Raw genomic sequence first — 14,085 nt, 5'->3', positions numbered from 1 at the left:
CCCTCCAAAAGTTCCCTCATGTCCCTTTGCAGTCAGTCCACACCCCAGACAACTACTGACTTTTCATTATTGTAGATTACTTGGCTATTACAGAATTTTTTATAATTCTGTATGTTATCTTTTGTGCCTGCTTTTTTTTTTTTTACCCAACATGGTGATTCTGAGATTTATCCATATTAATATGTATATCAGAAATTTAATTTTTATTCATTTGTTAGTGAACAATTTTTTTTGTCTTAGGATATACTAAGAATAAAGCTGCTATGACCACTTGTGCTTAAAGTCCCATCAAGATCTATAATTGCTCCAAATCCTCCTCAAAATTTGTTATTATTGGCTTTTAAAACTTCATCATTTTAGTGGGCATATACTGGTGTCTCTTTTTTTGTGTGCTTAATAAGAAACTAATATATTAACATGTTGTTATATCTAATCAAATAATTTAAACTATCTCAGAGCTGTCTTTTTACCTTACATCAGAAACACTGAGCAGTTTTCTCTAGTCAGTAGTAGCTCACATCTCACTTCAGATCTTTAAATACTTTCTTTTAAATTAACTATACTAATTTTAGAATAATAGTCTCTTGTTGTAAAATACACATAACTAAAACTGTGTTTTAATTTGCATTCCCCCTAATACCTAATGATGGCAAGTGTTTTTTCATGTGTTTATTTACCATCTACATATCTTCCTGAAATGTCTGTTGAAATCTTTTGCTGCCGCCCCCCACACCCTGCCACTTTAATGGGGGTATCTAATAGTTCTTTTTTATGTTGTAATAGTTTTTTTCTTGAGTCAGTTTTGTTCATTTGTTTTTCCTAAGGAATTTTTCTGTTTCACCAAAGTCACCAGATTTATTTGCATAAAGTTATTTGTAACTTGTCCTTATTCTTTTTTAATGTCTGTAAGAGATTGAAAAGACAAGCTACAGATTGGGAAAATATATTTTCAATTCATATATCTGATAAAGAACTTTTATCCAGAACATGTAAAGAACTCTTTGAACTCAATAATAAGAGAACAATCCAGTTTAAAAATGGGAAAATATTTCAAAGATGCTTCACCAAAGAAGATCTACATGTCAAGCCCATGAAAAGTTGTTTAACATTGGTAGACATCAGGGACATGCAAATTAAAGCTGTCGTGGGATGCCACTACCCATCAGTTAGAATGGTTAGAATTTTTAAAAGACCTTTACCAAATGTCATCATGGATGTGGAGCAGTTGAAATTCTCAACACTGCTGGGGGAAAATATAAATAATACTGGCACTTGGGGAAAGAGTTTGGTAGCTAAAAAAAAGTTTAACATACACCTACATACCATATGTGATTCAGTCATTATACTCCTCTAAGTATTTACCTGAGGGCAATGAAAATATATGTCTGTGTATGTGTTGATAGCAGTTTTATTTGTAAAGGTTCAAAACAGGAAACAGCCCAAATTTCCATCAATAGGTGATTGGATAAGCCAATTGTGGTACGTCTCTACAATGGAAGACTACCTCACCAGTAACTGTTGATAACACACAGCAGCAATGGCGAATTATAAAGTACTTTTACTTAGTTTTGAAGAGACAAAAAAAAAAAAAATACTTCCCCAAACTATACCTACTGTTTGATTTCAATTTATATAATACTGTAAAATGCAAACTAATCTATAATGATAGAGGAATCAGTTGTTGAGTGGGAAGAATAGGTGTAGGGATAGGTAGGAGAGAGGAATCACAGAGGGGCTTCTGGAACCTTTTGGAGGTGATAGGTTAGCTTGTTATCTTGATCTTGGTGGTAGTTTCACAGGTGTATATATGTGTTTGAACTTGCGAAAACTGTATATTCTAAATATGTATAGTTATTGTATGTCACCTCTTTTACTGTCAAACAAGAAAAAAGAGGAAGAAAAAAAGCATATATCTCAATATGCCAGAAACCAAAGCCAGACTGAGATAGAAAATCCTAATCTTAGTTTAATTACTCATTCGCACTAGCCATATTTCAAGTGTTTAATAGCCACACATGGCTAGTGGCTATCTTATTGGTCAAAGCAGATTATAGAACATTTCCATTATCACACAAAGTTCAGTTTGACAGTACTGGGCAAGAAAAACTACTCATTACTTGGCAAGGTGTAGGTACTTGTGAGATGTCTGGGATCTTAGGTGAAATGGAAACACTCTGGTTGGTAAACCAACGCCTAGATCTTTAAAGCTTGTGGGTATGGGATCTTCATTCTTACTGTTCTTACGGTCTGGGATTTGGAAGTTAAGAACATCACACACAAACTGGTCCAGAATCATTGAGATCCTTGGGCCCCCTTGCAGAAGAAAAAGCAAAAGCCTTAGGGAGACTTTCAAACCTTGGGTACTTGGATTTCTGTATAAAGAATAATACCAACTGTAAAGCAAAAGGAAGGACATAACCATCATTAAGCCTAGTCAGGTGTTCAGATAAACAGGTGAAGTAGCACTTCAGCAACTTCAGATAGTAGAACAATGTGAAAGATACTGAGGAAACTTAAATTTTTTTTAATGGTTAAGGAAAAGACACTATAATAATGAAAGGGTGAAAGTTGTGAAGACTTCCTGTACCAGAATGGTAAAAATAGACCAAAGAAATACCATCAGACTTATTAGAAGAGCCTGAGAAGGGAAGTTCCTTGGTTTTTGGTAGGATCTGTAATCTGGCTAAACCTAGAGGAGGAAGACTGTAAGGCTTATGATGCTTCTGCTCTAGGGTACTTGCCTTTATTGTTTTCTAAGCTGTGGCTGAAAGAGTTAACCTATCCAGTGCAGGTGGTCTGCTGACTGGGTTTGGTAACTCAGCACATTCTCCTTTGCAGACATTATGACCTCAACCAGCTGCTGGAGCCTCGAAGCGTAACTGCGGATCCTTTGGACTATCGCCTAAGCTGGCACTTGTGGGAGGTGCTGCGGGCTCTTAACTATACCCATCTCTCAGAGCAGTGTGAGGGTGTGCTGCAGGCCAGTTATGCTGGCCAACTGGAGAGTGAGGGCCTTTGGGAGTGGGCCATCTTTGTCCTCCTGCACATTGACAACTCAAGGTGAGTGAGAAGCCATCAGATGCACTGGGTGCCTCTAGCCCTACAGGGCAACAAAGGAATCAGTCTAAACACCTATTAAATTGGTATGGGAAATAAGTGGAAAGGAAGGATATACCTGGGTGGAAAAATCCCATTAACTTAGGCACAAATTCCTTGAATGTGGTATGTTTAGAATTATGCAGAAGTAATGCTGGCTGTGTTGCTTCAGTGGATCCGTAAAGGTTGGCAAGGAGTACCCCTTCTTTGTCTCTGTCCACTGGCTTTCTCTCTTCCCTTGCCATCCATTCCTCAAGTTTGATAGTGTTGTGTTTACCTATTTACCAATACAATCTTGCCCAGATGCATAATGTTTTGGTTCTCTGTACTGAATGAAAACCAGGGAAACACCTTTACTCCCTGCTGTGAACTGTATAAAGCCAGAGGTTTTTTGTTATTGATAGCGGCATGGCATATTACTAAGAACAAAAACACTTAACACAATGCTTTGTTATATAATTTATATAATGTTTTTATATATCTTTCTATTCTGTTGTAAGTACTTTAAATATATTAACTTGTTTAATGGTGATAATGAACCTATGAGATAGACATTCTTATTGTCTGTTTATAGATGAGCAGCTCAAGGCATACAGAGATTAGATAACTTTTGTTCAAGATCACATAGCTAGTAAATGGCAGAGTGAGGCTTTCAATTCAAGATACCCAGAATCTGTGCTCTTAATCATTGTACTGTACTATCTGTCATTCCGTAGGGCATGGAAAGTTGTTTTGTAGTCTGGTCTTTCTAAATTCCGGCTTCAGCATGTACTCACTTTGACCTAGGGTAAAACTTACTCATTTTTGACTTAGAGTCAAGATAGTCTCTAGGCCTCAGTTTTTTAATCTGTAAAATCATAATATTGCTAATCTCTGTTCAAAGGTGACTATGAAATTAAAAGAGTAAAAATATAAAGCATCCAGCACAACCTTCCCTTTAAGGAATTTCTCTTTCCTCTTCCTCCTTACCAGGAGGCAAAATGACCCCAGAATTTCCCTCTGCGTTTATTTAAATACACTCTTGGAGAATTTCGCATGGTAGAAGGCTGGCTGATGGGATGATTGATGACTGGCTGTGGGAAAGCAGATCCTGCTTCCTAAAAAGGAGAGGAAAAGGAGGCAGATGTCCTGAGACTGGGAATTCTTAAAAAGCCTAGGCGTTGACAAAAGAATCTAAGATGAGAATAGCTTTGATCTGAAATTCAAATGAGAGATCCTTTGGCCAGAAGAAGAAATCTCTTTAAGTGGACTTAAGAGCAGAAAGAGTGAGTTTAGCCTAAGTCTAGGAGTAAAGAGAAAATGAATTAGGAAGCCTGATGGCTATAAGGGAAAAAACAGGACCTAGAAAGGACCTTATGTTGTAAAACTGTCAACTTTGTTTACTTACACTGACCATGTGAGAGAAAGGGCAGAGAGGAGGTTGAGAATGGACTGCAGAGGACTGCTCGGTGGGTCCAGAATTCCCCTATCTCATCCTTCATCTCCTGTTCTAGAAAGGAAACAAAGAAATGAGCCTGCTGGGATGAACCCACACACACTCTGTACTGTATATAAGATGGATAAGCAACAAGGACCTGCTCTATAGTACAGTGAGCTCTGCTCAATATTCTGTGATGACCTATATGAGAAAAATTAAAGAATGAACATATGTTGCTGTACACCATTGTATAGCAAACATTGTGCAACATCAACGATATTCCAGTATAGTTAGAAAAGAGAAATGAGCCAGTGAGGACAAAGCCTTTTGGGGGCAGTGGACAACCTTCCCAAGAGTATTCATCCTCAGACTGTTTTGACCATGAAAATACAATGTGCTTCTGTTCTATTTCATTTTAAAAATTAATGCTGGTATGTCACCTTAAGTGAAGCTTGAGGTGATCCTCTATGGGTCAGGACCTGCAGTTTAGGAGACTGCCTCAGGGGCCACTTTGAGCCATCTGAGGCAGCCTTCTCCGTCAGTAAGGATGAGATTTATCCCAGCTGACGTTTCCTCCTATAGCACGCGGGAGAAGGCTGTTCGAGAGCTGCTTACCCGGCACTGCCAGCTGTTGGAGACCCCTGAATCTTGGGCTAAGGAGACTTTCCTGACCGAGAAGCTTTGTGTGCCCGCTGAATGGATTCATGAGGCCAAAGCAGTGCGAGCACACATGGAATCCGACAAGCACTTGGAGGCCCTCTACTTATTTAAAGCAGGACACTGGAACAGGTGCCACAAGCTCGTCATCCGGCACTTAGCTTCTGGTGAGTGCTTCAGACCAGTGTCTGTGTCTCCTGGGATCACCCCCAATTCTTCAAACCTCTGAGCCCATGATGAGTCAGGCCAGGGACAGTGATCAGTACAGAGCATGGCAGACTTGAATCAGATCACACTTTGTAAAAGCTCCCTGTGCAGAAGATGCTTAGTGAGGGTGAGGGGCAGAGGTCAACAGCAATATCTGTTATATTCCCATCTGCCAGGAATATTCTTGATGGGCACTAATTGCGTTAAGCTCATTGTTTAGGGAGTTTCATTCAGCAACACCAGAGATCGCTATTTGGGAAACTGAAACCAGGAATTCTTTACAGTTTCTTTAAGAGAATTTTGAAATATCTACTGTAATTCTCAAGTCTGACCCAACATAATTTTCCTTTTCATCCTGTCGTGGATTTCTGCCATCTCCTTCCTCTGTACACTTTTGGTCAATATTTTGTTTCTTCAGATGCCATTATTAATGAGAACTATGACTACCTGAAGGGGTTCTTGGAAGACCTGGCACCTCTGGAGCGCAGTGGCCTAATCCAGGACTGGGAAACATCTGGGCTTGTTTACCTGGACTACATTAGGGTCATTGAAATGCTCCGTCATATACAGCAGGTACCTGAGCTCCTTAAACCATGGCCTGGTTTTCTTTTTCCCTGGCCCATAAAGCCACAGAGACAGCCAAAGGCTTGAGCAAGAACTTGAAAAACTCACTGACAGAGATAGCACTGTCAGTGCAGGAGAGATGTTTTGATGAAACAAATTTGATGTAGCTATTATGACAGCTCTATCAAAACTTGAAACATTTTTTTATGGCTTATTGTTAAGTAGTGTGTAGTGGACATGCCTAAGACTTGTCCTTAGTCAGTCCCCTCCCCTTGTCGACCCTTTTCCACTAGTTTTAAGTGAGAAGCTTTGGGTTGAGAGATCCAGTAAAGATCAGAGATTTAGTGTAGATAATTCTTTCACATAATATTTGGCATGTTTTAAATTGAAAGTGTTATGGGGGCATTCTGGTGACACCTATGGATGGATCTCTAATGTTTTTAAATGCCTAAGATATAAATATATAGGATTACAAAAGAAAGCAATTATATTAAGATAGAATTATCAAAGTATTAAAAACTTGTGCTATGTAATAAGTGCTTTATTAACATCCTAAATAAGAAGCTCTAGCACTGTAATTTTGAAATATTTAAAGATTACCAACAGCTGTAATACCAGGGAAGCCCATGGTATGCCCACCAGTGCAGGAGACGTGAGTTTGATCCCTGGTTTGGGAAGATCCCCTAGAGGAGGAAATGGCAACCCACTCCAGTATTCTTGCCTGGGAAATCCCGTGGATAGAGGAGCCTAGTGGGCTACAGTCCATGGGGTCAGAGAAGTCAGGCACGACTTAGCAACTAAACAACTGTAATGTGATAGGAAAGGAAGTGATTTCTGTTGATAACAAAATCACAGTTGCTGTTGATATCTACATTAATTATCAAGTGCTAATTCTTAGTTGGAGTCAGAAGAAGACCTAAGTTAAGTGCTAGTTTGGGCTCCACGTCTCATTGTTGTGCTTTTAAGTCAATACCATGTCTCTGACCCAGATTTATATAGATTTTTGGTGCTATGTTGAAGCTTGCTAATTACATGGTTCATGAATGGTGATTTCACAACTTGCCCAGTCCTAGGCCCTATACACTGTATTGCTTTCCTGTTGTGTATTGCTAAGATCCTGTCTTGTCTTCAGCAACTAGGCTAGACGGTGGGAACATGACATTGCTGGCCAGCTTCTTGGGTTTTCCCCTCCCTCACCTCACTCTCATTTCAGAGGGTTGCATAGCCAGTCTGTGGATAGGATTGGAGTGATGGGAGTTCCTTTGGCCTAATTGGTTTCCCTGCTTCTTTGTAGGTGGATTGCTCAGGTTATGAACTCGAGCAGTTGCACACCAAAGTGACCTCACTGTGCAACAGGATAGAGCAAATCCAGTGTTACAATGCCAAGGACCGCCTGGCTCAGTCAGGTCAGCCTCTCGCATTCTCTCCCTGCCTGCCTGCTCACTGCCTGTCTTTGTGATTATTATACCCCTGCCTCACCCCTTCGTTTGGTGCTCACTCTGCTCTTTTCTCCAGACATGGCCAAACGTGTAGCCAACCTGCTGCGGGTGGTACTGAGCCTTCAGCATGCCTCTGATACAACCTCCGACTCAACGCCAGACCCTCAGCGAGTCCCTTTGCGCCTGTTGGCTCCCCACATTGGCCGGCTCCCCATGCCTGAGGACTATGCCTTGGAGGAACTGCGCAGCCTCACACAGTCCTACCTGCGGGAACTGACTGTCGGGAGCCAGTGAGCCCTGGGCTCCTCCCACCACACTCACATGCTTGTTCACACTCACCACACAGAGGGCTCCTGCATCAAGTTGATTGCCCTGTTTGCCGTTCTCTGGCTTGGCCATGGAATCTCCCCTCCCTTCCTGCTGCCCAAGCAGCAACCTCCAGTTGTTCAGGGCTTTCTTAATACTAAACGTAGCATAAGGGCTTTTGGAACCCCCCAAAAAAGGAGCCAAGTCTCTCTTTACCATCCTCAAGAGCCATTCTTTTTTTTTCCTTTTTAGAAATGGTCAATAAAGCACCTTTGGCAGAATTCCCCAAAGAACCAGGGAATGCTTTTCCTCCTTCAGCCATTCTGAATCTTGTGACTGTCAATGCCAACCGCTACCCTGCTCCTACTCCTGCCCTTTCATCCCCAGACTCTTTAGAAGGAGTGGGGCAGGGGCTGGGACAAATGTGTTGACCTAGGACCTTCCTTAACAAGTGAACTATCCACAGAAGGAAGAGACTCTGTCTCTGGAGTAGATTGATGATTTGCATGACTTTTGGAATCAGGAGAGGATTGAACTGAGGAAGCAGAACAGGGTCTTTCTGACTCATTTAAGGTAGAGTGAGTGCCTGCTATGGAGCCATGGGGCTTCAAGGCTTGATTGTTCTTCCTGCCTTGAATGTTCCCGTGAACACCACAACTTCCCTATGCAGGAGCCCTTGGTCTCAGACTCCAGGTCTCTGGGAAACTCCCAGAACTCATTTTGGTGCCTGGTTTTCAGTCATCTGGCAAGGCCTCCTGCCTGAATTTCCCTGATGAGTTTCAATGAAACGTGGTAGATCGGGTAGCCCTCCCTTTCCCTCCCATTCTAGCCCAAAGCATTTCCCACCCTCCATCTACAGTTGCAGAAGGTAAAGCCCTCACTGAGGCAGGGACAGGCAGAGGGTCTTCTCTACACTGTAGCCAGCTCTGGGGAGCCCCAGGTAACCACCGGAGACTGCTGGTGTGCGGGCTATCATGGACAGCATGGCCACGCCTGGGTCTTTATGCATGAAAATTATGTAAAGGTTTTTATTAAAAAGTATATATATATATATATATATATAAACGATCTAGATTATTTTCCTCTTTTTCTGAAGCTACTTTCTTAAAAAAAAATAAAATGAAATGTTTATAGCATACTTGGTATTGGCTTTCTTTTGTGTTTTTGAGCCTTGTTGTCCCAAGGAGCTTTATGACGGCCTTGTTTAATTTGCAGTCTAAAGGGGGAGACTGGCCATGGGTTAATGAGAGAATAGTTGCAGACTAGATCAAAGGCTAGGTTTATAAGAGTCAATTTGGGGGTGAGGGGGTTGAGATTGATGAATCCTGACTGCTGTACATTTATTTATTTATATGTGTTTGGACTCCCAATGGGGGATGGGGCAGGGTTTCAAATTGCCCAGTGGAATATATTTAGTATTCAAAGTCTCTTTGGTCTTCTTCTCGGGGGTTTTTTAAACCTTGGCACTTCACCTTTCAGTTTCCATTGTGTAAAGGAGATGATGATCCCTGATATGCTGTTTAACAGGGCTGTTCTTGAGAGGGACCAAATGAGGCTGATGAGTAGTAAGTAGGTTGGTGGGTTGGTTCTGTTATTGAGCAATTTCCAGTTAGGATTAGGCCAAAGATTTCTGGGATGCTGAGGAGATGAGAAAGCTGAGTAGATCTTCCTGGTAGCCAGGGCTTCCCTTTCATTTGGGCCCCTGAGGACAAGGGTTACTCAGCTGGGAATCTCCCTCTGTCACTGACTGTGAACCTGTGCAAGTGAGTCATGGAGCACTGCTGCCCTTCTAAGAATTTGTTCTGTTTCCTCACCAGAGGTGTTCTGTGAAAAGTCAATGCTGTAAAAGTGGTTAGTCTTTAGAAGTGTTAAGAACTGTGAATATGGGCAGTATTTCCTCTTCAGTTCAGTTCAGTCACTCAGTCATGTCCAGCTCTTTGCAACCCCATGAACTGCAGCACGCCAGGCCTCCCTGTCCATCACCAACTCCTGGAGTCCACCCAAATCCATGTCCATTGAGTCAGTGATGCCATCCAACCATCTCATCCTCTGTCATCCCCTTCTCTCTCATCAGCTCTCTGCATCAGGTGGCCAAAGTATTGGAGTTTCAGCTTTAGCATCAGTCCTTCCAAAGAACACCCAGGACTGATCTCCTTTAGGATGGACCGGTTGGATCTCCTTGCAGTCCAAGGGACTCTTCAAGGGTCTTCTCCAACACCACAGTTCAAAAGCATCAATTCTTCAGCGCTCAGCTTTCTTCACCGTCCAACTCTCACATCCATACATGACCACAGGAAAAACCATAGCCTTGACTAGATGGACCTTTGTTGGCAAAGTAATGTGTCTGCTTTTTAATAATGTTGTCTAGGTTGGTCATAACTTTCCTTCCAAGGAGCAAGCGTCTTTTAATTTCATGGCTGCAGTCACCATCCGCAGGACAGGTTTTTCCCTTTAAAAAAAAAAAAAATCTCTAAATCAAATATTTATCACTGCAGCTATACTGCATCACAGAGAATAGACTCGCAGTTCAAAGCACATGATAAAAGATGAACAGTGCTTCCCTGGTGACTCAGTGGTAAAGAATCTGCCTGCCAGTGCAGGAGACACAGGTTCATTCCCTGATCTGGGAAGATCCCACATGCCACAGAGCAACTAAGTGTATGTGCCCCAACTATTGAGCCTGTGTGCTGGAGCCCCAGAGCTGTGACTACCAAAACCTGAGTGCCCTAGAGCCCGTGCTCCACAAGACAAGCTACCACAGTGAAAAGCCCATGCACCACAGCTAGAGAGTAGCCCAGCTTGCTGCAGCATCAGAGACCCAGCACAGATAAAAAAATTTTTTTAAAGATGGAACAGTCTCCTATATTTCAAACTACATTGAAATATATGTTTAAAATTTTAAATTTCTCAAAAATATAAAAAGAATTAGTTGTCTCAACACCCAACAGAGCTGTGGAATCCACAAACTCATACACTGTGCAGAATAAGTATTTCCTCCGCACAACGCTGGAATAATGCCAAAATAATGTTAACAGAAGCCTGGAGATTAAATGCAGGCATCATCAGAGCCAACATCTTTTTTAGGAGCTTTACTCTGACTTATTTTGTTACTTTGTATTTCTAGAAAATTTCAGAGTTTTAATTTGTTGTCTCTTAAAGAACCAGTTCTCAGACCTAATGGTTTTACTGGAGTTCTGCCAGAGTTCTACATTGTAATATATTAACTTGTGCTTTAAAAATTCATTTCTCCTGCTTTCCTAAGGGTTTTTTAAAAATCTTACTGTAAAAATTTTCATCCATACAAAAGTAAAATGATGTCTTAATTTAATCTTAATCTTTACCCCAATTCTTATTCCTACCCACCCCAATGGGATTTCTAAGGGAGGTCATCATTTCATCAATACAAAAGCATTCCTACCATAAATTTTTATAAATATAATACCATTGTCATACCTAACACAAGAATAATTCCTGAATATTAACTAATATCCTCATTTCCAAATTTCCCCAGTTGTCTCAGAAGTAAAATTTTATTACAGTTGATTTGATTGAATCAGGATCTAAACAGGGCCCACATTTGGTTGATAAATTCTCTCTCTTTTTAAAATGCCCTTTATTTGATGCAGTACCTGAGATGTTCGTCCTTTAGTATAGAGGGCAGGGGCTTCTAGATTAGACTGACTGTGCCTCTACCTGCCTTACTTGCTACGTACCACTGGTTAGATCTAGAGACTTGATTAGACTCATGGTCCTTCTCATTAGTGGTGCTGTTTTTCATCACTTGGGAAGACACTTGTCTCGCTGTCCCACTTTTAGTGATGTTAAGATTGTTGATTCAGTTGTTGTCAGCCTCATTTATCCTTTATAAAGTTTCCATCAAGCTTCCACCTAATAATCATGCCAAAATTCATTATGGTACAGTCCTTATCTTTTTATATACGATTCAGTATTTTCAAAAGTGAAAGTGGCTTAGTCGTGTCTGACTCTTTGTGAACCCATGGACTATACAGGAATGGAATTCTCCAGGCCAGAATACTGGAGTGGGTTGCCTTTTCCTTCTCCAGGGTGTCTTGCCAACCCAGGGATCAAACCCAGGTTTCCCACATTGCAGGCGCATTCTTTACAGCTGAGCCACAAGGTAAGCCCAAGAATACTGGATAGGGTAGCCTATCCCTTCTCCAGGGGATCTTCCCGACCCAGGAATCGAACCAGGTGTTCCTGCATTGCAGGTGGATTCTTTACCAACTGAGCTATCAGGAAAGCCCAGTATTTTCAAAATATAGGCTTAAATCACTTATTGTTCAGGTGTGTTTTCTTTTCTTCATAATGCCTTTTTAAAAATTAGCAATTTTTATAATTATTTTTTCAAACTAACATTTTCACCCCAAAACACTATATATAAGAAATATTTCAACTTTTTTTTTCAGGTAAACATACCAATTTTTCTATAACTGATTCAGTCAATTTATGCAGGTGCTATTTCCAAGTGTTTTGAAGCACTCTTGAATTTAGCCTTTATTTTGCTCTAAAGGTATTGTGCTGCAAAATGTTATTTTTAAGTGTAATTTGAGTGTAAGACAACCTTGTGCCCCCAAATGGTTGCATAACTGCCGCTGAAAATGGTACAGAAAGAAAAATGCATCTTTCACCCCACATCCAACCCTACACCATCTACCACTCACTCTTGTGTCACGTTGTCCACCTTTGTTTTTGTTTTGTTTGTTTTGGCCCTGCTGCTGCTGCTGCTAAGTCGCTTCAGTCGTGTCCGACTCTGTGCGACCCCATAGACGGCAGCCCACCAGGCTCCCCCGTCCCTGGGATTCTTCAGGCAAGAACACTGGAGTGGGTTGCCATTTCCTTCTCCAATGCATAAAAGTGAAAAGTGAAAGTGAAGTCGCTCAGTCATGTGTGACCCTTACTGACCCCATGGACCACAGCCTACCAGGCTCCTCTGTCCGTGGGGTTTTCCAGGCAAGAGCACTGGAGTGGGGTGCCATCACCCGTGCCCCTTCCATGGGAAGGAAGGAGTCCTAAACACTGGACCCCCAGGGAACTCTCATTGTCTTTCCCCTTTGGCAAGTACAATAACCCTGGATTTTATTAATTATGTACAAACTATTTTCTAAATTATATAAGAAAATTCACTTGGTGTGCAGTTGTTAATTTTAACACATACAGATTTGTATAACTAACCACCCCACAATCAGGATACAAAATGTTTCATTACCCCCAAAATCTCCCTTTTCCTATCTCTTTACAGTGACCCTCTTCCTATCCCTTATTCCTGGCAACCTGTTCTTCACTATAGTTTTGTTTTTATACAATGTAATGTAAATGGAGTCATACAATATCTGATTTTTTGTTACCAATTTCTTTCATTTAGTATAGTGTTTTCTGTACTATGTTGTTGTTGTTTAGTCTCTATGTCATGTCCAACTCTTTTGTGACCCTATGGACTGTAGCCCACCAGGCTCCTCTGTCCATGGTATTTCCCAGACGAGAAAGAAAACTGGAGTGGGTTGCCATTTCCTTCTCCAGGGGATCTTCCCAACCCAGGGATCAAACCTGAGTCTCCTTCACTGGCAGGTGGATTCTTTACCACTGAGCCACCAGGGAATCCCCATCTGATAGCATATATCAGTACTTCATCCCTTTTTTAAAAAAACTTTATTAAGATTTTAGTTTTTTTAGAGCAGTTTTGGATTCACAGCAAAACTGAGTGGAAAGCACAGAGATTTCCCACAAACCCCTTGCCCCAGCACATGCATAGTTTCCCCCAGTAGCATTTTGTTGCGTTTGATGAACCTACACTGATACATCTTCATTAGTCAAAGTGCATAGTTTACTTTACATGTGATGATGCTTAGTGTTGTCAGTTCTATGGGTTTAGACAAATGTATAAAGACATGTATCCATCATTATGGTATAGAGAGTGTTTACCATACAGAGAGTATAGAGAGTCTTTTCACTGCCCTAAAAATTCTGCTTTCTGTTGAGTCTTCTCCCATAGTCTCCTGAAACTCCTGCCAACTACTGAACTTCCTACTATCTTCATAGTTTTGCCTTTTTCAGAACGTCATATACTTGGAATCATATAGGATGTAGCTCTTTCAAACTGGCGTCTTTGACTTATTAACATGCATTTAAGGTTCCTCCATGTCTTTTCATAGCTTAATAGCTCATTTCTTCTTAGCAATGAATACTAAATATTCCATTGTTTGGCTTTACCAGTTTTTTATCCACTCACTCACTGAAGAACATTTTGTTTATAGGTTTGGCAGTTATGAATAGAGCTGCTATAAACATTCATGCATGAACTTTGTGTGACCATAAAAGTTGTTACTTCTCTAGGCATTGGATTCCTGGGTCACATGGCTAAGCATATGCATAACATTCCAA

General features: G+C 41.1%; 1 protein-coding gene across 3 annotated transcripts in view; it reads left to right on the top strand.

Moving 5' to 3' along the window:
* The window catches only part of NUP98 (nucleoporin 98), an 86,766-nt gene extending 77,942 nt beyond the window's left edge, over positions 1-8,824 (top strand). For all 3 annotated transcript variants that reach the window (XM_027563053.1, XM_027563054.1, XM_027563051.1), the window contains exons 29-33: positions 2,839-3,060; positions 5,096-5,337; positions 5,796-5,950; positions 7,236-7,347; positions 7,457-8,824. In XM_027563053.1, the coding sequence (XP_027418854.1) occupies positions 2,839-3,060; positions 5,096-5,337; positions 5,796-5,950; positions 7,236-7,347; positions 7,457-7,674 (949 nt within the window). In that variant the 3' untranslated portion in view covers positions 7,675-8,824. The remainder of the gene's footprint in view (positions 1-2,838; positions 3,061-5,095; positions 5,338-5,795; positions 5,951-7,235; positions 7,348-7,456) is intronic.
* Positions 8,825-14,085: the final 5,261 nt, after the last annotated feature.

Source organism: Bos indicus x Bos taurus, chromosome 15 (assembly GCF_003369695.1).
Source record: "Bos indicus x Bos taurus breed Angus x Brahman F1 hybrid chromosome 15, Bos_hybrid_MaternalHap_v2.0, whole genome shotgun sequence".
Classification (NCBI taxonomy): Eukaryota; Metazoa; Chordata; class Mammalia; order Artiodactyla; family Bovidae; genus Bos; species Bos indicus x Bos taurus.
Note: the sequence above shows the minus strand (reverse complement) of the source record. Positions and strands in the feature narration are given on the sequence as shown.